The sequence below is a fragment of the Oncorhynchus kisutch genome, linkage group LG4 (genome assembly GCF_002021735.2).
Source record: "Oncorhynchus kisutch isolate 150728-3 linkage group LG4, Okis_V2, whole genome shotgun sequence".
Taxonomy (NCBI): domain Eukaryota; kingdom Metazoa; phylum Chordata; class Actinopteri; order Salmoniformes; family Salmonidae; genus Oncorhynchus; species Oncorhynchus kisutch.
Genome location: NC_034177.2, coordinates 66,666,189 through 66,692,772, shown reverse-complemented (window position 1 = coordinate 66,692,772; position 26,584 = coordinate 66,666,189). Strand labels below are relative to the sequence as shown.

General features: G+C 44.6%; 1 protein-coding gene across 1 annotated transcript; it reads right to left on the bottom strand.

Annotated features, from left to right (window-relative positions):
• Positions 1 to 1,138: 1,138 nt before the first annotated feature.
• On the bottom strand, positions 1,139 to 26,584 carry fbxw4 (F-box and WD repeat domain containing 4). The gene is made up of 9 exons (XM_020481655.1): positions 26,129 to 26,584; positions 25,026 to 25,121; positions 23,219 to 23,404; positions 22,838 to 22,970; positions 22,359 to 22,444; positions 13,092 to 13,157; positions 4,395 to 4,535; positions 1,504 to 1,645; positions 1,139 to 1,333 (listed from the first exon to the last, which is right to left on the bottom strand). The coding sequence occupies exons 1-9, from the start codon at positions 26,311 to 26,313 to the stop codon at positions 1,202 to 1,204; spliced, it is 1,167 nt and encodes a 388-aa protein (XP_020337244.1). The 5' UTR covers positions 26,314 to 26,584; the 3' UTR covers positions 1,139 to 1,201.

Below are 26,584 nucleotides of genomic sequence, written 5' to 3'. Positions count from 1 at the left end.
TGGCCTAAAGGCTCTTCAGTCTGGGGAATCCTCTGTGTGTGTGTATGTGTGTGCTTCCTCACACGGTCAGGCATTTCATACCAAGCCACACAATAGGGGAAGGACGACATTGTAAACTATCAAATCATCATTATCATCAGTGCAAAACCAGTTTATCTAGCCCTTTCACGCAGTGTTTCAGTCCACTGAGTTACAGATAACCAAACACTGGCCACACTACTGAACAACTTCTGTGGGGCCCCTTCCCTGGGTAGTTATGATTAATTCAACTCTGCCGTCTCTGGGGGCCACATCTCCTGCATGGTTGTGCAATGTCTGTCCGCAGCATGGCCATTCCTCTTTTCTGCTACTGTGATATTAGCTAATGGACTGCCCCACCTTGCATATGATCTAATATATGCCATTAATGGCCAGCAGGGAGGGTCTCCGGGAATTCACTGTGGAACCCCGCCAAATACACACACCCCAATCTCCAAATCACCCTCCCACCCAAGCACAACACAGAATAAAACCCCAAACTATCTCTCCCCACTGACCAAACAAATCCGAAGACAGAAATTAGTCTAATTTGAACTATCTACAATGACTGACACACCGCCAGGTGTACATGGGGTTTGGATATGCTTCTAGAACTTTGATATGCCAGATGTGTGTATATTTGACATCTGTCCATCAAATGAATCCTTACATTATAACATGTGGATTTTCTAAGCTCAAACACTTCAATCCATAAAACTGATTGATCACAGGTGTTGAGGTCAAATGAATGGAAGCCTAAACACAGTGTTTCTATGTTACTGTCAGTGGCTAATATGGTTTTATCCCCTCAAAGCAAATGACAGAACCCACAGCCACTCAAAGTGTAAGGTGGAAACACCTCCCTGTGTGTTCTTCAATGGAAGACTTATCTAGGTTAGGGCTTTAGCCTGTTTGTGTGTGTCTGTGGGCCTCCAGGCCACTGGATTAGTTCTGTAACAACAGGTTATTGCATGCCCTCTAGTCCAGGATCTGTGTTGCCCTGGCAGAGGTGAATATGTTGGTATCAGTGTGGCGTATCCCCATATTTGATATTTCATGCATGGACATTCCCAACGGTCTTTCTAGCTCAGAGTTCCAGTTATTACAGAGAATGAAGCCATTTACTGTCAAAAACATCGAATTTATTGTTTTAAATCCCAACAGCTGTCTGTGGGAGTGGGCGTTATCTGCGAGGCCGGGGGCCCTGTTTGAAGTCAAGAGAGTGCAGTGCTGTGGCGAGGGCAGCGTACAGGTGAGAGGTGTTGAAACGCAGGCAGTACACTGGGCTACTCACAGCAGAGGACAGCTGGAACATCTGTGGCAAGGACAACCACAGTCATAAATGGCACTCACCCACACACATTTGATTCCATACACACACACACACACACACACACACACACACACACACACACACACACACACACACACACACACACACACACACACACACACACACACACACACACACACACACACACACACCTCTAAGCAGCGGGTTTGCCGCTTATCCCACGTCCGTATGACGCCATAGTAAGAGGAGCCACTGGCAATCATGTGATTCCCATCCGTCTGGATGCAGTAGAGGGCACTGTCGTGAGGCTCCTCCCACTCCATGACACACTTCCTGTTGGGACAGGAGGAAATTACATTAGAGAATGTTCAGAAAAAGTCAAATCCGTTTAATTTGAAATACAGCATGACAGCAATACGGCATTCATTTTGTTCAACTAACGTTGATGAGCTATGGTAAAAGGACCACTGCAACACAGTGCAGAGTGTGACTGGATTTAGGAGTGTGCACTCTGAAGAATTTTAAAGAAGGCAAATGTCTGTGTGCATGTTATGAGGAAGTTACATTTTGTATTTTGGCGTGCGTTTTGTGAGGATGCTGAAACTTCCTCTGTTGTTAACGGAAAGGCGCTGGGGTGTTGGAGCGCTGGCTGGGTATGCAGTGTTGAAAGTGGTGGTGTTAGGGGAAGTATTTTGGGGGTTCTGCCAATAGAGATCGATCATCCATTAGAGCCTCATCAATAAGTGATGCACAGGGACCGAGAGCAGACAGAAGGGCAGCGGAGATGTCTGGAGTCCCTCTCACAAGTATGCACATACGCAAATACACAAGGGCGCACATACAGATAGGCTTACACACACACACACACACACACACACACACACACACACACACACACACACACACACACACACACACACACACACACACACAGTCTGTTCGTCCTCATTTTAGCAATCCAATGAGTGCGAGCACAATTCCCTGTAATTAGCCAGGTTTCCATCCAACCAATTAATTACCTGACACATAAAAAAATAACTCACGGCAGGCCTGATGGAAACAGCGAATTTGTTGGCAAAATCTCCTAATGCCAACTCGAAACAATACGCTAGAGGCAATAAATACATTCTGCGACAATTACGGTGGAAACACTGTTATGAGCAACTATTGATATAATAACCATGATGTCAAAGAAAACGTGATATATACATTGTAGCGTATAGCCACCACGTGGAAATGCATGAAGAGTTTATAGGCAGATGAAATCAGTTCTGATGGACTTCACATCGTGGTTGTAAGTGTGTGACGAGCTTCATGCAAATTTCCAATAAATATCTAGGGTATTATTAGAATGCTGGTGACATGATGATCGGTGCTATGCTGGGCTAACATTATCGACCAAAAAAAATCTTCTTTCTCTTGTCGCATAACCTACCCTGTTGACTTTATCGGCAAACCGTTGTCTACTCTAGAAAGCATACGCAAAAACCAGATTGGGAAAGTTTGCTATTTATCTCAACAGTTTTTGTGACAAAGCCATCGGTAAAAGAAAACGCGATGGAAACACAATGAACTTCAGATTTTTATTCGCTACTTAGAAACTAATGTGCACTACATCACCACGCACAGCTTTTTATCCGCAACAAGTCAATTTGATGGAAACACGTCTGGTGGGAAAATGCACTTCTTTTATTGCGTATTTTAGAATATACACATGAAAAGCTGATCGCAAATTGGATGGAAACCTAGCTAGTGGGTACTAAAGGGTTGAGAGACACCACCAGATATAGACAAATATAGCACCGATTCAACCAGACTCAAAGGAGGGTCGCCATGACAAGTCTACTTTGCCTGTCGTGGCGTTTGAGGTAAAGACATAAAATAACATTGTGTGTGTCTGAGAGTTTGAGCTGTGTCGGTTTCTCAGAGTGTGTTTTTCTGGGACAATTTGAGACAAGAGTGCATGAGGTAGACTAGGCCAATTGGGCTGACTCCTCTTTCTCTCTTTTTCCCTCTCTCTGCCAAACCTATAGCCGACGTGGTGTGTGGTTAGTCGGACGAGGTGAGAATGCAACAGTTTGTGAACAAAATGCATACACACTGACCATTTCACCCAGAGAATGTCACAGCCACGACACAAAAACATAACTAAATAAGACAATACCACATTGCATGAGAAAACTATTTGCCATGACCCAATTACAAAAAGCCACACTATAAATACAAAGAAACAACCACAAAAAGATGATGAAATGACCCAACACACAAAAACACAAAACTCACATATTCAACAAGACCATGAGATGATTGATCAACCTGATAAAAGACACTACGTACATCCCAACAACACTACACGACATAAAGCCATAACAAGAGACAACACCAAAACAACACTGTATTTCAGACAGAGAACAAAATGTATGTGTGTGTTGGGCATGTGTTTTTATCCGCTGGTCAGTTACACTCAAGGCGTCTGCGGGAACCCAAGGTCCAGACACCCTGCACCACCTCACTGTCCCAGGGAGCCTCCTGGTGGTGCTGTGTGTGTGAATTATTGATGTCTAAAGAGGGACCCCCTCCCAGCCCAACCCCCCCGTTCAACTCCCCAGAGCTAACTGACAATCAGCTCTTATTTGTGTTACTTGACTGACCCACGCCACGCCACGCCACACACACACCGCACCCAAATAAAAAGGCACCCTCCCCTCTGATAGCAGGACCCTGCTTGGTTTGTCGTGGAAATGTGCAAGGGTCCGAATCATTCAGGTACCGCCCAGATTGGACTGGGTTGGAATATACTGTGCTCTTTCTTTTTGGAAGATGGAGTGGAGGGGAATGATTGGACTGTGTTGCTAGTGCTGTTATGTGTGCTGTGTTGACTCACAGCACGTGTGTGTAGATGTGTATGATGTAGCCGTGATGTTATTCTTGTTTTGGTATGGCTCAGAACGCCTCTCTGCCAATCATAATGCTTGACCGGAATCTACATTTTGACAATTTATACATAAATACGAACAAAATGATTGATTGACAGCTTAATATATGGACTAACTGACTGACGGCTGACTGATTGACGGTGTACCTGGGGCTGAGGCGAAGGTCCCAGGAGCGGATGTAGGTGTCATAGCCACAGGTGAGCAGCTGGACAGGCGACTCATAGACTATATCCAACACACCTGCACCCCGACGGAACTCTGAACCCAGACAACACAGCAGCTCACACCTGAGAGACAGGGAGAGGGAGGATGGAGAAATAGGGAGAAAGTAAGAAGAAAGATGAAGACAGAGACAGTTCAGGGGAAGTTCTGCACCTAAGATCACAGGCATGTTACACTGTATCAATACTATAAATGCCTGCTGGCTACTGACTACTAATATGCCCAAGACCGGTTGTCCTTAGTGCTTCAAATGAGGATGTGCAGTTTTCACTTACGCCCCTAAGCAACCATGAATAATAAATGGAGCCCCTACTCATTGATGTAAGGTATAACTCACCTTAACCCACAGTGAGATGGATAAAACACTATTTCCACCTGTCTCGGTCTTTATAGCGGTTGATCCTTGATACACCCCTATGCTCTCTGTGTGTATCTTTATGTTCCCATATACTACCATTCTCTCTCCATCTCTATATTCCCAATCCCACTGGCTCCAGACCACCCAGAGGAGATCAAAGTCAACACCTCTCTATCTGGGAGAGGGCTCTGAGGCTGATTACAGGGATCCCCCCACACTACAACACCAGGATGGTGAGGTGTGTGTGTGAGAGAGAGAGAGAATGAGCAAGAGAGAGAAAGAAAGAGAATGAGAGAGAGAGAGAAGACATCGTGGTGCATGAATGCACAAATGATGTGTAAGGTGTGTGTATGGGCAGTACCATGCTCTTGTGATCACAGTCCTCCGTTGGCTACCCACTCGGCGGCTCTGATTCTTGGAGAATAACTTGCCCTCCGCAGGGCGGATTATTGCAGAATAACTGTCTCTTTGTTGCGGTTTAATTCCCTCCATGACCGTGACTGTGTGTTACTCGCAGACCTTTGATACCTGCTCCCTAGCAACTATTTAAAGGAGGCCACTGGCCCTGGTGACCGCACTCCCTCCCCCTTCTCGCTCGTGCCCCCACTGCTCCAAACACCAGGGGCAGACTAGTAATCCGCCAGCCTCACCCCAGGGGGCCATCTTATTGGACGAGGGCTTTCCCCACGTGGCGTCTTATTGGACGAGAGCTTTCTCAGAGCTGGGGTCTAAGCCTGGCCAATGGGGAGTCTGTGATGGGGCTCTCTCTCTGGGATATGTGTCTGTGTGGGGTACCGATCCCTCATTTTCTTTTTACTGCTAAAACCCAGAGCTTAACGCATGTTGGACAAAGAACACCTATACCACTCAAGCCACATGTGAATAATTGACTCATAACTCAAATGTGTCTTATAGACAGCCCCTACACAACTCAACCGATAAGGCAATAGGCCAATCAAGTTGTTATCTAAATACAAAGTCTCACAGACAAACCCAATTGTGCTGATCACACTCAAGGTCTTCGTTGCCCTCTAAAAATGTCAAACACCAAGGTGAGACGCTAAAAATCCAGATCCCTGAAAGCGGTCTTCACATCTGCGTCGAGAACTTAAAGCCATAATAGCACTGTGCGGTGGATGGCGAGCAGCAGAACAGCCGGGATTGTCAAATTGTTAGGTCACCACTTTTATGAGCCTCAGGAAGATTACAGGACGGAGCATAACCATATAATCTGTCAGAAGGACTGTATCTGCTAGTGCGGCTGCCGCTTGCCTTTGAGCTGCGGCTTGATTGTGTGATCTGACAATCTCATGTCTGGGTCCACACCATCACATACTTGAGTCTGGTCCAAAGCATGCCTGAGTGGGATGTTACATGGTTGAGTCTATGAAATAAACCTGACGAGTCGTTACCGTCACATACCTACCTGAGTCTGTCCGAATGTAGCCTGTCACATTCTTGAGTCTGTGAAATCACAGGGATGAGTCAATACCGTCACATGTTAGAGTCACTGTAGAATAGCTAGGACTCCATCATACACCAGAAAGTGGTATATATATATATATATATATATATATATATATATATATATATATATATATATATATATATATATATATATATACAGTTGAAGTCACTTAACAAACTATAGTTTTGGCAAGTAGGTTAGGACATCTACTTTCTGCATGACAATTGAAGTCACTTAACAAACTAGTTTTGGCAAGTAGGTTAGGACATCTACTTTCTGCATGACAATTGTTTACAGACAGATTACAGATTATTTCACTTATAATTCACTGTATCACAATTCCAGTGGGTCAGAAGTTTACATACACTAAGTTGACTGTGCCTTTAAACAGCCTGGAAAATTCCAGAATATGATGTCATGGCTTTACAAGCTTCTTATAGGCAAATTGACATCATTTAAGTCAGTTGGAGGTGTAACCGTGGATGTATTTCAAGGCCTACCTTCAAACTCAGTGCCTTTTTGCTTGACATCATGGGAAAATTAAAAGAAATCAGCCAAGACCTCAGAAAGAAAATGGTAGACCTCCACAAGTCTGGCTCGTCCTTGGGAGCACTTTCCAAACGCCTGAAGGTACCACGTTCATATGTACAAACAATAGTACGCAAGTATAAATACCATGGGACCACGCAGTCGTCATACCGCTCAGGAAGGAGACGCGTTCTGTCTCCTAGAGATGAATGTACTTTGGTGTGAAAAGTGCAAATCAATCCCAGAACAACAGCAAAGGACCTTGTGAAGATGCTGGAGGAAACATGTACACAAGTATCTACAGTGAGGGAAAAAAGTATTTGATCCCCTGCTGAGTTTGTACGTTTACCCACTGACAAAGAAATTATCAGTCTATAATTTTAATGGTAGGTTTATTTGAACAGTGAGAGACAGAATAACAACAACAAAATCCAGAAAAACACATGTCAAAAATGTTATAAATTGATTTGCATTTTAATGAGGGAAATAAGTATTTGAACCCCTCTCAGTCAGAAAGATTTTTGGCTCCCAGGTGTCTTTTATACAGGTAACGAGCTGAGATTAGAAGCACACTCTTAAAGGGAGTGCTCCTAATCTCAGTGTGTTACCTGTATAAAAGACACCTGTCCACAGAAGCAATCAATCAATCAGATTCCAAACTCTCCACCATGGCCAAGACCAAAGAGATCTCCAAGGATGTCAGGGACAAGATTGTAGACCTACACAAGGCTGGAATGGGCTACAAGACCATCGCCAAGGAGCTTGGTGAGAAGGTGACAACAGTTGGTGCAATTATTCGCAAATGAACTGTCAATCTCCCTCGGCCTGGGGCTCCATGCAAGATATCACCTCGTGGAGTTGCAATGATCATGAGAACTACAAGGGAGGATCTTGTCAATGATCTCAAGGCAGCTGGGACCATAGTCACCAAGAAAACAATTGGTAACACACTACGCCGTGAAGGACTGAAATCCTGCAGTGCCCGCAAGGTCCCCCTGCTCAAGAAAGCACATATACATGCCCGTCTAAGTTTGCCAATGAACATCTGAATGATTCAGAGGACAACTGGGTGAAAGTGTTGTGGTCAGATGAGACCAAAATGGAGCTCTTTGGCATCAACTCAACTCGCCGTGTTTGGAGGAGGTGGAATGCTGCCTATGACCCCAAGAACACCATCCCCACCGTCAAACATGGAGGTGGGACCTCCCGGGTGGCGCAGTGGTTAAGGGCGCTGTACTGCGTAGGGATGTCCTTGTCTCATCGCGCACCAGCGACTCCTGTGGCGGGCCGGGCGCAGTGCCCACTAACCAAGGTTGCCAGGTGCACGGTGTTTCCTCCGACACATTGGTGCGGCTGGCTTCCGGGTTGGATGCGCGCTGTGTTAAGAAGCAGTGCGGCTTGGTTGGGATGTGTGCCGGAGGACGCATGACTTTCAACCTTCGTCTCTCCCGAGCCCGTATGGGAGTTGTAGCGATGAGACAAGATAGTAGCTACTAAAAACAATTGGATACCACGAAATTGGGGAGAAAAAGGGGTAAAAAAATTAATTCAATCATGGAGGTGGAAACATTATGCTTTGGGTGTGTTTTTCTGCGGAGGGACAGGACAACTTCACCGCATCAAAGGGACGATGGACGGGGCCATGTGGCCTAGCCAGTCTCCAGACCTTAATCCCATAGAAAATCTGTGGAGGGACCTGAAGGTTCGAGTTGCCAAATGTCAGCCTCGAAACGTTAATGACTTGGAGAAGATCTGCAAAGAGGAGGGGGACAAAATCCCTCCTGAGATGTGTGCAAACCTGGTGGCCAACTACAAGAAACGTCTGACCTCTGTGATTGACAACAAGGGTTTTGCCACCAAGTACTAAGTCATGTTTTGCAGAGGGGTCAAATACTTATTTCCCCTCATTAAAATGCAAATTAATTTATAACAATTTTGACATACGTTTTTCTAGATTTGTTTTGTTGTTATTCTGTCTCCCACTGTTCAAATAAACCTACCATTAAAATTATAGACAGATAATTTCTTTGTCAGTGGGCAAATGTACAAAATCAGCAGGGGATAAAAATACTTTTTTCCCTCACTGTATATCCACAGTAAAACGAGACCTATATCAACATAACCTGAAAGGCCACTCAGCAAGGAACAAGTCACTGGTCAAAAACCGCCATAAAAAAGCCGGACTACGGTTTGCAACTGCACATGGGGACACATGGAGAAATGTCCTCTGATCTGATGAAACAAAAAGAGAACTGCTTGGCCATACTGACCATCGTTATGTTTGGAGGAACAAGGGGGAGGCTTGCAAGCCGAAGAACACCATCCCAACCGTGAAGCACGGGGGTGGCAGCATCATGTTGTGGGGGTGCTTTGCTGCAGGAGGGACTGGTGCACTTCACAAAATAGATGGCTTCATGAGGGTGGAAAATTATGTGGATATATTGAAGCAACATCTCAAGACATCAGTCAGGAAGTTAAAGCTTGGTTGCAAACGGGTCTTCCAATTGGACAATGACCCCAAGCATACTTCCAAAGTTGTGGCAAAATGGCTTAAGGACAACAAAGTAAAGTATTGGAGTGGCCATCACAAAGCCTTCACCTCAATCCTATAAAAAATTTGTGGGCAGAACTGAAAAAGCGTGTGTGAGCAAGGATGCCTACAAACCTGTCTCAGTTACACCAGCTCTGTCAGGAGGAATGGGCCAAAATTCAGCCAACCTATTGTGGGAAGCTTATGGAAGGCTACCCATAAAGTTTGACCCAAGTTAAACAATTTAAAGGCAATGCTACCAAATGCTAATTGAGTGCATGTAAACTTCTGACCCACTGGGAATGTGATGAAAGAAATAAAAGCTGAAATAAATCATTCTCATTTCACATTCTTAAAATAAAGTGGTGATCCTAACTGACCTAAGACAGGGAATTTTTTACTAGGATTAAAAGTCAGGAATTGTGAAAAACTGAGTTTAAATGTATTTGGCTATGGTGTACGTAAACTTCCGACTTCAACTGTATATATATTTTTTAAGATGCTACTAGATCCATAAAAACAGGTAATATTTACTACAAGTTAGTTAATACTATTCTGTAGCTGATTTGATTGCATGACGAAAGGCAATATGAGGGTGTGCGCTCCGGCTAGGATGAATAGTGGCTGGTGCGTGAGAAAAAAAAATCTGTAGCGAAAAGTTAGTCGTACTCAAACCATGAAAAGGAAAAACCCAAGGAGGCCGAGATGCAAAAATATACTTCATTTAATCCATGTTCGAGAAAATACAAAAGGTGAAAGTGCAAAGTGCTAAATAGAAAAAGGAGCAAATGATTGCATGTCACCAAGGATGATGTCTACAATATGGACATGTGGGAGTTCAGAGATCAGTAAGGTGCACTTGGGAGATAGATCATATGGGCAGTATACTCCAAAGAGTGGAGAGAGGGAACTGCTGCTCTCACACCAATGTTCTGTGACCCCACTCAAACTACAGAGTAGCTAGTGCCACTGACCCTGGATGAGCCAGAATGTGGGACTTAACTAGCTGTGATATGGGGTTGACATGAGGCAAAACACATTCCCAGTAATTGAGGAAATTAACTGAAATTCGACTGAAATAAAATATTGAATGCTCATGTTTGTCTAAGGGGAAAATTGGTTTCCGGTTAATAAATAGTGAGAATTTGAGATAAAATGAAGCCCAACACTGAATTGATTTTGGAAGGTTAGTTGACTGTCCGCCATAGGGGGGACTGACTGACTGTTATGAGAGAAGTGACTGTCTGTGATACACAGGGAGAATTAGTTAGTCCTGATTTAAGCCTATCTGGTCTCACTGCAGGAGTCAGGTTGGCTTTCGGGCCACACACACACTCGCACATATATACACAACCAGTTTGTGAAAGGAACCATTAATGAATTTACAGACTTTAAACAGGAGAAGCTAAGGGGATTCTCTCTTGGTGTTGGGGGAGGGGGGGGGGGCTATAGAAAAGCAGTATGGGTGGGAGAGCTCTTGTAAGGTTAAGTCTGGTGTCTAAACTGGGCCTGGGGACGTCCGCACTGGGAAACAGCCACTCCTCTGAAAGGATGTCAGACAGGTAGAGAAAGAGTCCTGCTGGGGTTTTCAGACCTTAAAACAAACAGTGGGGACTCAGGGAGCTGGGAGAACCGCGGGACACAGAACCGGGCAGGAATGTATGGGCAGAACAATGGCCACCTTTAAATGTCACACGCGTTCTCTCCAAAAACAATGCCCGTGCAATTTGTATAACAGAGCGACCTCCCAACGCAGACATTTAACCCCCGCTTTTCAGAGAGGAATGCCAGGAATCTGCCAGGCGATTGTGGGGCTCCTTTGACGGGAATCTCGGAGCGATGGTTGGGGTTCTTTGATGCTTTTTCCCTGTTTATCCACAAGCGAAGGCACCATGAAAAGTTGGGGTGCGCTCAAAAACGCCACTTGTGTGGGATCCCTCTGTATGGGTGATCATAGGCTTTGTGCTATCGAGATGAAAAAGACACAGAATTAATTGCAATGGGAGAAAAAAGAAATGTGTTAAATTAAATTAAAATCAAAGCCACAATGGGTGAATGGTCAAGGTTCCTTTGCCCCACATAAGTGGGAAGGTTCTGGTTTTGCATGGCAACACTTAGAAGGGTCAACAAAGAGAAACTGATTTTTAATGAGCCTGTTATAGAATAATGCCACGTCTGTCATAAAACAAGGACATGCTTCATTCAGGTCACGATTTCTTGAAAAATAATTAAAAGAGTAAAATGGTTGTTTTGTGAAACTAGATGAATCACATAAAGAACACAGACAGAACACATATCCCTTTCTTCCTCCCCTAGTCTCCCTCTCTCCCCCTTTTTCTCCATCTATATTTCTTCACCTCTTTCCCTCTCTTATTAAAGAAAGTGTCAGTCCATGACCTGAGCATCAGCATCTTTGATCTCAGTCACATCCTGTGCCACTATTTTCCATCCTCGGATGAAAAGTCATTTCTGGAATCAGCAACATGTTGTGGTTCCTGTCTTGTTCAGATCCTGATGCACTCAGCTGCTTTACTGGCTATGTTTGGTGCTGCAGGTGTAACGGTGTCTTGGTTGGGATCTTTTCTCTCTGATGTGTCTGCTGTCAAAGGGAGTGTGGCCGCACTAATGCACAGGGTTGGGTTGGGATGCTGCTGGTAGTCTTAGGTTGGGGTGGAGGGGGGTGGATCGTGATGGTGGTGTGTCTGGAGAGGTTGAATATGTGCTCTATGTGTGTGGTGGGGTTGCTGTGTGTGTGTGTCTGTGTTTGTGTGTGCGCACGTGCATCTGAGATATGGGAAATAAGAGACCGTTACAGACGCACAGAGTACCCCCATAACCCTCATCCTGCTGTCATCGGTGTACAGTATGTGCCCTGCCCTCTCCCAGACCGCTTTTTGTACCTCAGCTGATTACCAGACAGGAAGTTACAGTGGGGGACACAGATCAGCCAGGCCACTTGTCCCAATCATCATACTACAGCAAAGACATACCATTTTTCAGGCTTGGGACTTAAAATATTTACTCCTAAACTGAGAAAAAAACACAAACCACAATACCCGAATACTATTCTGCATGTACATACTACACAAGGACATGTTGTTCATGTTTTCTAGCAAGAACGAGCTCTGGTACACTGTGTCAATATATTTTCGGAACACCTGCAACGCACAAATAACTTCCCCTCCCTTCTCCTCCCCTTCCTCCCTTCCCCCGTTTCCCCAGCTCAAATGTCCATGTCATTTGGAGCAGGAAGCGCCTTTCTCTGTCCGGCCCGGGACGTGTCAGAAGGTTTAATTCGGCAGGTAAAGCTGGGAATTACAGTGGCCTGTCAGGGCTGTATCAGGTTTAAGCTTGGGCTTTCAGTGCCAGGAATTCTCCCAGCCCTCCTTTGAACTTCTCAAAGCAAAGGCTTTTAGACGGGATGATGAAACAACAACTATCATTACAGCCAGGTTCCACTTTCACTGCCGTGATCAGTTATACTGACAGATGGGCTAGGATGGGAGGTCTTGGAATAGTTGGGTTGGTAAGAAGTGGGTTGGTAGGAATACTACTGGTGGACGATGAAGGGCTCAACTCTAAATTTCTAGACTGTATAGGAATGTACTTAAAATGCTTGGTCATGGTGCACTGTTGTTTGTGGGTTGTGTGTGTGTAGTAAGTGGTGTGTAAAGTCTGTGTGAATCAGTGGAGTATGTATCTGTGTGTGTGTGTGTGTGTGTTGTGTAGTTAGTTACCTTTCAACATCCCAGATCCGCAGAGGAGAGAAGTTCGCACAGCAGGCTGTGCCAGTCACGAAGGAGCTGTGGAGGAGACAACAGAGGAACGTTTAGGAAAACTGGGAACACTGAGACACCTCAAAGGGCAAAGCTAAAGCGTGACACCCTCAACAGTCTCCGGTCAGAGACACACGTTTATTGTTTCAGTGGTGAGAGAGAAAAGAGGAGAAACTAAAACACTCCTTTGATTGGACTGACAGGTCGGAAGTAGTGGCCTAGGTATGCATGGGCGGCACAGGGGTGAAAGGAGAGGAGGAGGGGGTGGAGGGGTGTAGTAGGGTCTGTGTGTAGAGGGTGGGGTGGGCCAAAGGGGAGAGGGGCAGTAGGGGGGCTTCTGTTAGCTCTGCCCAGGTCTGAGGCTTAGGGCCTCCTGCAGGTTTGACTGACAGGGGAAGGTCCAACACCCTGGGGCACAACCACCATTTGATTATCTTTTTACTTTCTTTTGTACCACTTATTCATTTACTATTTTTCCGTTTTACTTCACAGTTTCAGCATCAACTGCTTTCGCATACAATCTCAAGAAAGCACGGCAGATCTCAAATGAAAAACAGCAGGATAGAATAGCCAGAAAGAAGGACAGAGAAGTAGACAGATAACTGTGTTGAAGCAGTGGTGGGTGGTTTGGTTGGCGTTTCTTCCTCTGACGGCTGGGTGGGTTGGCAATGGGGTAAGGGTGGCGTGGAGGCGCTTTGCGTTGAGACAGGGGTAACGAGGGGCGTGAGCGGGGCACGGGAGGGTGTACTGAGGCACAGGGGCAGCTGTCCGGCCCGTTAAGCGGAGAGGCCCGTTAGCAAAGCCCCCGTTAATTAGTGTTGGGTAAACTCATTTGGTCCAATCAGGGCGGCGGGCCCTCAGCGAGTATGACCTCTGAACCCTGGTGACACAAGATACAATAGGGTTAAGGTCACACTCGCTGCCTGGCCCTTATTACTCTCCATTACTCACATTACTCACCCCTCACTGGGCTCTGCTCTGCTGGGGGAGGAAGGGGGGTACACAGCACAGACATACAATGAACCGGTTCTGTCCTCCCGAGCACTGGCCTGATCTAGGGTCAGATCACTCACTGATATTATAGCTGCTAAGGTCAAAGCCTCTCTCGCCTGATGTGGGACAGGTGCCCCCTCCCTAAAACCCCTCACCCCCCAATCACCTCCCTGAGATCCTACTACCACCCCATCCTGAAATCACCCCCATCTCTGTAGCCTCCCAACCTTCTCCCTCTCCCTCTACTTCCCAGTCCACTCCTCATTATAAGGACATGCTGGGCCTCTGCTGCCGTTTGGGTAACCTCATCAGCTGGCTGCATTATCTAAGGGGCTGTGTGGCAGGGTCACACAAACTAACTCAGCCCCCATTGGGAACCCAGCCAAATGAACACACACACACAATCACAGACAGAAACACGCACACTGAGCCCCTGCTGGGAGAAGAGCCCAACAGTACCAACATTGTTAGCTCCAAATCAACAAGCTGACCGCACAGGGTGCTCCACGCTTTCCCAAGACCACCGCAAACGCTCCACTTCTGTTAACCCATCCCCATTCTCAGCCCCAAAATCACTTCTAGTTTCCTAACAAAGAGGTGAACAACAGCCTGGTCTACGAATCTAGTCTAACAAATGACATGTTATGAGAATTATTTCTCAGTTTTAATAGGGGATTCTCCAATTGCTTTCCTTAGAAATGAAAAAGGTTACCTATTTGAACCTGCTTGGAGTCAAACTGCAGTAAATCAAGTCCGAAAGTCAAACACATAGAAAGTACATTTAGTGTCAAACACCAGAAAGTAAATGTATGGACTTAGGAAGCAGAATTTGACTCTAGTGTTCTAATGATATGTCCGTTCTACAGCCTGTGGGTTAGGGGTGTACTTTGGTGTCGGGCTGCACATTCTAAGCCACCAGTTTGGCTTTAGCATTTGGCTTGCATCACTAGTCACTACAAAAGGATACAATTTCCATGTGTAGGACTTTCAGCTTACTACCTAAACAGCTGTACTACACCAAATGGAACAACTACACTCCAGTCTTGCAACGTTTATTCTTCTGAGAGACAAGGGTAACAGATACGCACTGTCAGTTGAATTTCTCCTGGCACTATTGTAGCTTATGGCAAAATAGAAAAGTGAAGTGTATTTGCAAAATACAAAAAAAAGTGAAGCTTACTGTTTAAAATGGGATATGTGGCTATCTGACATCAAAATTAAATGTTACATTTGACCTGACTCCAATTCTTTCGCCGTTGCCAAAGATTGGCACCACTTTCGTGAAATTCAAAGAATCCCACACAAACCTATCGCATGAACAACAATACTCCAAACAAAACTAGTCACCATTTATCTAAACTAAACCCCAGCCAATCACAGAAGAATAGGCTAAATAGCAGAGATGAACACAGACCATGCAGGCGCTGGGAATGTAGAGGCATGGCGATGGACTCCAGGGGCGATTTAGCTATGCCCCCTGCCCCCCTTCTCCCCCCTCTAGGCAAAAGAGGTTGTTAATTTGTTGCGCTTGACCCCCGGCTTTGTGCCCGCCGTGTATCTAGTTTGTAAAAAGTGCTTTTATCTGCTCTCTAAATATGTCTGAGCTCAAAGGGTTATGATGCTTTTATATCAGCCGGGAGGGGGACAATGGCAGGGGCTCGCCAAGACCCCCCCCCCCCCTCCCCCCCAATACCCCACCCCCTTGGCCCTTTTGGCTTCTGTTTGTGTCCCCTCTGTCTGAGGTCACCAGGACAGCACCAGGACATTCCACACACAGCCCCTCTGCGCTGCTCTGCTCAGCCGGCTGGAACGGAACAGAACGGCCCGCCACCATGTATTGAAAACACAAAACACCATCCGGTCTCGCTATACTAACGGCTATCCTCCAACTAACAACAGCTAAACATTTAAGTTCAGATGATGTCAATTATGAGTCTAGTGGATTCCTATCATGGATTACAACAATAGACTCTATTTAGCAAGACTCTTTTGTCCAAAGTGACTTACAGTCATCGTGCGTGCGTACATTTTACATACGGGTGGTCCCGGAAATCGAACCAACTATGCTATGCTCTACAAACTGAGGACCAATAGACAGACACAAATGAGGATTCATTCATTGTGGTATGTGTCAGCTCAGCTCCGGTTCCCTTGAATGATCAGAGACCTTGTCACTCATCTTCTTCTCACTCAGAAACATGAAAGGAGCAACAGTCATTAGGATACTGGATTATAAGAACTAACATCCATTCAATTGACCATTGGACCATGTTGGCAAATTGAGGTCTGTGTGCAAAGAAACAAAACAAACATCAATGCTTTCAACAAACAATCAATTAAACCTAGACCATCCACGAGAAGCGGATATTTCAATGTTGATAGAACACAATTAATTAATTCAATAACAGAATCTGATATACCAACCCATGTTGACTAGGCAGTTGTATCATTAACCCAATTTATGCCATGATGTCGATCACGAGTAGTGTTGTTTCCATTCTGTACATTGAACACCAGGCCTATTCTCTCAGGTAGAGCAAGTGAACCCGAGGAACACCTGTATGAGGTGGTGTGTAATGAGAGGCCTGTGTGAGTTGTGTATGTGTATGTTTGTCAGGTATGTCTGAGGTGCTAGTATGTGTATGTCTGTAAAATGACTTTGAGCAGTGTGTGCACGCGTGTGTGTGTATGAGGTGGGCACATGGGTATGTGTTTGAAGTAGCTTAGGAGTGCCTGTGTGTAAATTTGAGGTACCGTATGTCTGTGGAATGTGGGTGTCAGGTGTGTGTGTGTGTGTGTGTGTGTGTGTGTGTGTAATGAGTGGTTCAGAGGAGCTGTGATTATTCTTGCCTCCTGCAGTGTGGGTCCTCCGGCTCTGTGGGCCCCAGAGAAAGCGCCCTGTATTTAGCGTGTGGGAACGCACATTCTGCCCCTTATCGCTGCATTGTTGCAGCCTCTCTCTTTTCTTCTCTTTTTTTAACTAATTGAATTCTTGACTCCTGAGCCACAGGCCGAGCCTGTGAGAGACGAAAGAGAAAGACATGCATTTCAGGCTTTTTCTTGCGGTTGAGTGGGGCAGAGCAGTGGGGGTTAAAATCAGGGCTGGAGGGGGCGTCTCCCTGTACTTTGATACTAGAGGTCAGAGGTCAGCCTCCCTCCGTGGTGAGAAAGTGGCGAATCGGGGCGGTTTATCCAACAATCATTTTCTTTGGAAACGTTCAAAGGCATTGCCCCTGCAACATCTTTGTAGTTGTGCTTGAGGAATTCTAAACAAAACAAACTGAGAAAAAGCACCCCTTTCTCACCTCTCCTCGGGGTAGCTTCTCCCTCCAGTGGCTTCCAGCCCCCTCCCCTTTACGAGTGGTCAGTATAACCCCCCCCCCCTCCCCCAATCCTGCCGACATACATTGTGTAACTGCATTTTGGCACTGAGAAATGGATTGATCTTATAGGCTCTTTGACACTGAGCGTCAAACCCTAATTGGTTCTTTGGAGTGGTCTGTTATTGGCTATTCCGTTCTGCTAACCCTGTAACGCATGCACACAGGTGATACTCTGGGTGTGTGAGTGACAGATTTTGTGGCGAATCTCTTATGGAATACAGTTGGGTCATTCTCACAAAATAAAATTTTGATCCAAAAATTCTCAGGTGTCATTTTAAAATATTTACAAAATGTATATATCTTGGATCACTGAGATTAAGAGTTGTACTTATCGAATTCATAATTATTACTGTTTTTTTAATCAGATATTATGCATTCTACCACCATTTCCACAAAATTCTCATTACGGCAACAGTCCAAAAAAGAAATAAAGAAATCAATTCACCTTTTTAACATTCCTCCTCTAATGAAAAGGCCTGAGTTAAACATAACACTGAAAATGCACATATCATAAAATTATTATAAAATGTAAGACTTTTTCCCAATTGGAGCTTTTTAGCCATTACAGTAATGAGAAGGCCAAGTGGGGTAAAGGGGGGTGTTTGAGAATAAGAACCTCATTCTGGAGGCATATAAGCAAATGAATTAACTTAACTTCTACTACTCCTTTAGATGATGCATCACGGGTGAATAAAACTTCATATAAAAACTGAGTTTTTACAGGAACTTGAGAAAGTGTTACGTTAATGAAACATGTCCACAGACTCTGTGTTTGTACGTAATAAATACAATAGTTCAATGTAAACATTTTTAGGATTTATGGATAAACTATAGCAACACAGATTCTTTTTCATGAGAATGGTTTCATGAGAATCACCCAGTTATCCGATTAACACCAGAGTTCCAGCCAATCCATTTATCAAATTGCATTTGTATGGCTGCAGTTTTTCAAAGAGCCTATATTTGTAACAAAGAGTATTTATTTTATTTTATTGAGACTTAAACCCTCAATAAAAACGCAGAGGTAACAATGGTAAGAATTCCCTAGGAGGGAGAAACCTTGCTTTCATTACATTGTTCGTAGACGATTTCCTTACTCTTCCTACAGAGCAGCAATACAACAGCAATAAATAGTATCATCACTCAATAAAACAACATATGGTATGAAATCCACTCAGTTGTGACTCCATGCTCTCTCCCATCGAACAGTGTGATCTGCCACGACAGCTCCAGCGCTCAACCTGTCCGGTCTTGTTGGCCCAAGCCTACTTGCAGGGAACACCTCAGTCAACTACTAACCACCTGCCCGCTTCTTTATAATTCAAAGAAACTGTACCAAGAGTGGAAAGAGAGGGTGAGAAAGGGAGAGAGGAAGAGAGAAAGACAGAGATAGACATGGTGGGAGAGTGGAAAAGCCAGCATTTAGACCCATGTCCGCCCTCATCCTCTCTCACTAATACTACAAGTCCTCATATCTAATGTGTAGTCTTGGTACAGTGTCAGAGTCAAGTCTAAGCCCGGATTCGACCCCTCTTACTCAATTGCTAGTCAATGACAGAAAACCTCTAGGACATGGATCCAACAGAGCCCAGTCCTATTCCAATAACCATGTGCCATATTTATAATTTAAAAAAAATATTTAAAAAAAAACAATATATATATATATATATATAGTGGGTTAACTGCCTTGTTCAGGGGCAGAATGACAGATTTTTACCTTGTCAGCTCGGGGATTCAATCCAGCAACCTTTCGGTTACTGGTCCAACGCTCTAACCACTAAGCTACCTGCAACCCCAGGTAGCCTATATGAAGTGGGCCTCGGGACAGAGACAGTATCACACAGCGTGGCGTGGAAAGACATTCAATTGAGAAAAGCATGAAAGAAGGGGCCAGATCGGGGCCAGATCTACTGCTGGGATCAATCTCGCCCAAAGTAGGCAGGGACCAACACGGAGTCACATCAGCATTGGCATTTCAATGCAGCCACAATACACCTCTTTGTAATCCTTTAATAGACTTTGAGATGATATTTACTGGAAAACCCAAGAGAGAGAGATGGAAAAAGAGGGACACCAAGCGAGGAAGATTACAGAGAAAGGGGGGAATGGGAAGGATAAAGAGAGGGGAACATTTCGCCGCCCACAGCTTGAACACAAGGGTGAATATGAGAAAAGCAGCGACAGCGGCAGTGTAGCAGGGCGGGGGGATTCCATTTGCTGCTTCATTCTGTAGAATGACTGTGAGAAGGACATTTCTGGTAGAAGGACATTCTACTCCAAAATGAATGACACCATCTGAAATATACGTTTCCCTTTAAAAGCATTATAATTTGTAGCCCAACTGATGCAGCATAGCGGCTTTAAATAAATAGGCTGGAGCATGGTGTTGCCCATCCGCATTCGTCCCCGACTGAACATTTTAGAGTGTCTTATCTTGTCTGCAGTGACAACATTTTGCTGTTTTAAAGCTCATTTCCTGCAATTCTACACATTTTGCCACATTTTAAAGTTCTAAAGAGTGACTGCCTTTAAAAGCAACTTGTAATCATCAATTCGGAGTGCAGCTGCACACGACCTGATCGTAATGCCCATGGTCATACTGCCGCTGCTAAATTAATATAGGGCAAACACTGCCATTGGGTAATATCAGTATAGTTGTGGTAGTACCGACCACAAAAGTGGATATGGTTAGCAGGGATTCAATTGGGCAGGGTCCCGCCGAGCCTGAGACCCGGCACCTACAGTACAATCAAAATGAGAGCCAGACAAAGCTGAGATCCGTTACCTTTTGGTTATTTGAATTATCTGATGAAAAATTGTTGACCCCATTTAATATGCCACAGATAACAACAAAAGAAAGCAACAGCAAAATCAGACAACCCCATAGTAAAATAGTTTACCTATTCAATTGTTCAGCCTGTCACATTCTATGCGAAAAAATTATATTCTTCTTGAGGCGCATTCAAATTGCAAGTGTCGCACTCAATATCCTGACAGCATAACAGATATTGTTATGTGTGGCTTAGTTGGAACAGCATGGCGCGTACGACACCAGGGTTGTGGGTTTGATTCCCATGTGAGACCAGTACAAAAATGTATGCACTCACCAGTGTAAGTGGTCCTGGATAAGAGCGTCTGCTACATGACTCAAATGTAACATTTAGAAAAGCAGCCCTAAAGTTGTAGCTACAGTATGGTACCAACACTACAGCTAGCCATCGCATGGCAGGCTGATCTCAAACATCACACCAGCCCCGTCTCCTGCTGCACCCCCCCCCCCCCCCTACTCTTTAGATTCCTTGAGCATGAAGCAGGGACAATTACATTTAAAACATAAGGAGCCCCCCCCCACCAAATCAAAAAACATGCTGCTTCCACCATTTTGCTCCCTGTCGCTTTCAACTGTCATTTAAAACAAGATAAAACTAAAGCTTTAATGCCCCTAACTGACCCTTAACGGGTAAGAGATAGCACCTGGGTCATGCCACACAGTTGGTACAGTAGAAAGGTCTACCATAAAGAGCTAGGTTATTAGATTGAAGACCTGTGTCATGCAATCATTTTAAATGAATTGGCGGTGCCATCACATGTAATATTTGACAAAGCACTGACTAAGCGATGACATCTCTCTCCTTGTATCCTCTTAACTCCAGGAGTGATGAGGTTGCAAGGGGATAGGTGGGCTTATAGGTTTGTCAGCGAGTTGACACCTCGGTTCCAGGGGTCTATTAATTAACCAGGTCATTGGTCAGTGTGTGGAAGGAGCAGGTTTATTATGAGGGGGCAGCAGGCTGAGGCACGGTTGCTATTTCAGCCAGCAAATTGGAGAATTAATGATGTGGATAATCGCCCCATACTCTCAGATCTAAAGTTCTGGCTGAGCAGACAGGGCCACCGGGGCTCAACGTGAATGTGTGTGTCTGTGTGAGAGTAATATATACTGAAACTCCTTCAGTGTGTGTGACAGAGCGATCGAGTGAGTTCATACTGTCTGTGGCTGTTTCTACAATAAAAGTGTGCGTGTGAAGTTGAGTTTATACCGAATGAATGTATGGCGGGGGTCAACGAGCAGAAACAGCCAGTCTCACTACAGTTTCAGTCTTCCAGGTCTACCTGAATAAATTCAAGTCAATTCATGGAAATGTAATGGATGAACAATCCACCCAGAAGATGATGGTGTCTCTGATTGCCTGAATTTAACAGAGTTGACCAGGGACCTGTCAGCCGAGGAGAGCTGCCCTTTGTTGCTGTGACTCATGGTGTTTCCACTCTGCGGCGGCGCTAAGGCCAGTTTGAAGGATCAGCTGCCTGCCGGTCTAGGGCAGGTGGTGAAGCAGGGATACTGTTACAGCCTTGTGCGTCTGTGTGTCATTAAGGGTGTCCCTGTGTGTGTGTGTGTGTGTGTGTTCGCTCGAGTGTGTGTACGTATGTGCTCGTGTGCTTGCTTTCGTGTGTGTGAGCATCATTAAGTGTGTGGGTGTGTAGCTACATGGCTGAGCAATCAAAGGGCCTATGAAGGCAACCCCGCTTTGCCTTGATATCCTGTTTTTTCACCTCTCTCGATCCCTCTTTCACCGTTCCCCAGACCACCCGAGGGAAATAAATATTGTCCTATTCAGTAACAGAGGACAATGAACCCACCGCTCAGGTTAATCTAGCCCCAAACTCAACTATCACCCAAACCGGTGGCTGACAACTGTTTTTATGCCAATGGCATAACTGAAGTCAGGGTGTTGTACTGACTGATGGGGGTTGTCCGGGGGGGCAGGACTCTACCTTTTGTGCACTCATGTATGATGTTAGTGTAGCTGTTTGACTGTTTTGGGACATTCTAGGCATGTACATTACATACCTCTGTGTGGGACTAATAGCCACAGACCACACCCTGTCGTTCATAGGGATCGTGTCTCTGGGGCAGTTGGAAGACAAAGTCCAAATCTGAAAGGAAACATTAAGAAAATACGAACATTAAAACCATAGTTGTCTGTGGTTGACAGTACACCCTAATGTGCCACAGAAGCTGCATTCCCACAGGCAGCCCAATTCTGATATTTTCCCACTAATTGGTCTTTTGACCAATCACATCAGATCTTGTTCAGAGCTGATTGGTCTAAAGACCAATTAGTCAAAGAAAATATCAGAATTGGGCTGCTTGTGTAAATGCAGCCAGGGTGGAACACATAGAGTTAATGATATCAATTTGTTCGCCAAGCTTGCATATGACACATACTTTGGTTGCCACCCAATGTGAAACTACAGTGGAGCCCTATTTCAGCCAGTATCATCTAAACAAACGTACACATTGGGTGCTAGAATATTAGTGTGTCTCACCCGGGCTGTTCTGTCTCTGGAGCCGCTGACAATCAGTCCTCCTCTGCAGTCCAGGCAATTCACTTCCTGGTTGTGACCTGAGTACTCCATTGAGAACCCATTCCTCCTGTGGTGCACCAGGATCTTACCATCACTGAAAGAGGCAGATAATAGTTCACTATAACAGACATGAGCTCATTAAGTGGAATGTGATATCTTTGACTGAGAGTGTGCTTCTATGGCCGTGGGTCTGCAGTAGTGATGATGCTTCAATGACCTTTAGTTGAAGCATGTACACAGTAAGAATGGCAAGTGAGTATTGAAGCAACATGATAGACTGAACTTCAACCACTGATATTATTCCTTTCAGGAGTTTGAGTTAAGTTGATTACTGCTGATTACCTTCCTCCACTAACGAGGTGTGTGTCAGTCACAGCAAATCGACACACGTCTTCCAGGTGTCCTGAGAACAGAGCCATGGGGCTGCGCTGGAGCTTCCCTGTGTCAGGCCTCAGATGGTACGCTCCGATGTCTGCAGCCTGAGACAGATACAGCACATCCCCGTCTAGCTGTATCCACGGCAACAAGCTGTAGGGGGAACACCCAATCAAATAATGGAAAATACTCTGACATACAGTACCAGTCAAAAGTTTGGACACACCTACTCATTCCAGGATGTTTTCTTTATTTTTACTGTTTTCTACATTATAGAATAATAGTGAATAAATCAAAACTATGAAATAACACATATGAAATCATGTAGTAACCAATAAGTATTAAACAAATCAAAATACATTTTATATTTGAGATTCTTCAAAGTAGCCAGCCTTTGCCTTGATGACAGCTTTGCACACTCTTGGTATTCTCTCAACCAGCTTCATGAGGTAGTCATCTGGAATGCTTTTCAATTAAGAGGTGTGCCTTGTTAAAAGGTAATTTGTGGAATTTCTTATTAATGCGTTTGAGCCAATCAGTTGTAGGGATGGTATACAGAAGATAGCCCTATTTGGTAAAAGACCAAGTCCATATGGCAAGAACAGCTCAAATAAGCAAAGAGAATCGACAGTCCATCATTATTTTAAGACATGAAGGTCAGTCAATGTGGAAAATTTCAAGAACTTTGAAAGTTTCTTCAAGTGCAGTTGCAAAAACCATCAAGCGCTATGATGAAACTGGATTTCATGAGGACCACCACAGGAAAAAAAGAGTTACCTCTGCTGCAGAGGACAAGTTCATTAGAGTTAACTGCACCTCAGATTGCAGCCCAAATAAATGCTTCACAGAGTTCAAGTAACAGACACATCTCAACATCCTGTTCAGAGGAGACTGCGAGAATCAGGCCTTCATGGTTGAATTGCTTGGAAGAAACTACTTCTAAAGGACACCAATAAGAAGAAAAAAGTTGCTTGGGCCAAGAAACACCAGCAATGGACGTTAGACCGGTGGAAATCTGTCCTTAGGTCTGATGAGTCCAAATTAGAGATTTTTGGTCGAACCGCTGTGTCTTTGTAAGATGCAGTAGGTGAATGGATGATCTCTGCATTTGTGGTTCCCACCGTGAGGCATGGAGGAGGAGGTGTGATGGTGCTTTGCTGGTGACACTATCCGTGATGTATTTAGAATTCAAGGCACACACAACCAGCATGGCTACCACAGCATTCTGCAGCGATACGTCATCCATTCGGTTTGCGCTTAGTGGGACTATCATTTATTTTTCAACAGGACAATGACCCAACACACCTCCAGGCTGTGTAAGGGCTATTTGACCAAGAAGGAGAGTGATGGAGTGCTACATCAGATGACCTGGCCTCCACAATCACCCAGATTGAGGTGGCACAATGACTAAAAGGAGAGCATGATTCTCTCTCTAGTTGAAACCTTGTGAATGGTAATCTAGGGATAAATTGTAAACCCACCATTGACTCTCTGGATAGTGCTTACTGGTACTCATAATGAGCTTTTCAGCCCCAACATCTAGAACTATAAGCTATTCAGCAACCATTTTCCAATGTTTAATACCTTTTACTTGTATACAGCTTCATTAAAAAACTAACAATAACTCTTCAGGACCTCTTTTGCAATTTTTTCTCCCTAAACTTTCACCGGCCAATCCCTGGTGTGTTCAGTGGCGCAAGAGATGAGATGGATTAGGGAAACTCCTGAAACTACACTGTGGTGCCATGATGCCAAAACTCACAAACACACTCACTTAATCCTCCATTTGAGCATGACTTCCTTTCTGCAGATCCCATGGCACCAGTTCTGAGATACCTTCACTCTGTCCTTCAGAGGGATGTGGGGATACCTGTAACATGGATAGTGATGTGATAACACAGTTATAACCCTTGAAGAACACCACATAAATAAAACCTCTGAACGGACAATGCACACAAACAATGCCCAACAGGCGTAGAATTACAGCATTGTGTGCTGTATATTAGCAGATATGGTGTGAATATCACAAGGAATAGCAGGAGGCCTCAAATAGACCCATATTGTCATACTTGAACCCAACACTGTCGTCCAGAACACTAGCATATGTGTTCACATGTGTTCAGGAGGCCTGTGCCAGAGGGGGTGGATGTGGGCTGGAGGAAACAGCCTGCTTCTCTCACAGAGCTGTGGGATGTGGTGTCCTGTAGCGCTCAGCAGGATTACCAAGTTTATTTACACTGCTGTTAGGCTGCATCTCAAAGGAGACCCATGGTTTGATAAGAGTGGCTGTCACTGCGGCATAAGTAGCTGTGCTGGGGGAGAAGGCAGTAAATGCCAGAATGGCTCAGGTCCAATTCACAATGTTAGGTTCTCTAGAACAGTGTTTCTAGACCAGTCAGTCAGACTCAGGGCTTCCACGGAGGTAAGTGGGAAATAGGCTATATATATTTCATACAATGAATGTATCCTGAAAAACAGTGTCGTCATGTCAACATAACTGCAGTCATTGGCCGAGGATATTCTTCTCAGGATTATGTAGCACCATGACTGTGTGCAACAAGGAATGTGTTATTATGCAGCTACAACTTATTTGTAAACGCCCTTCAGATATCTACAGCAAGTAACCACGAGGCTATCTGTATGCGTTTTTACAACACATAAACGTTTTCCATGGGCACCATGCTGAAAGAGTGTAGCCCATGTAGTGCATGCTACAGTGTTGCAAAACTTTGCATCGAGAAGGATAGCGGTGTGAATGGCAACAACTGTAGCAAGCCGCGTGGAAGTAGATGTAAACAACTCTTGGGAAGTCATGATGCTTATCATGAAACGACCACTGTACCCTACTTATTGTACGAATAAAACAATATTTCTTACACATCTGCTCCTTGTCGTGTAATTCCAGTGTTTATTAACTCTTTTGCTATCTTCCTCCATACGGCGTCACGATTTGCAAAATGGTAAATTGTTTTGCAAACTTGAGAAAGGCGACTCAAAGACTTGTATTCCAAATATGACATAATGTGGTAGAGCACAACCTCTGGTAACTGGAATAAGAACATTGTAAGTTCGTATTGAAGGTTTCTCTTTTCCGTTTCTGTATTGCCCTGTATCTTTCTCTTGGTGTATTGCCTCTTCTATGGTAGTTCTTAAAAAAAGGGTTTAATAGCGTTAAACAGTAATCCATGTTCTTAGAGCGCGTGAAAAGAGAAGATACAGGAAGCCATTCCAAAACAGTGACGAAAGATCACGTGGTGACGTTGTGCGACGTAATGACGTTTTATAAAACTATATATAAAATAAAATACAGTTGTATTTGTCACATGCGCTGAA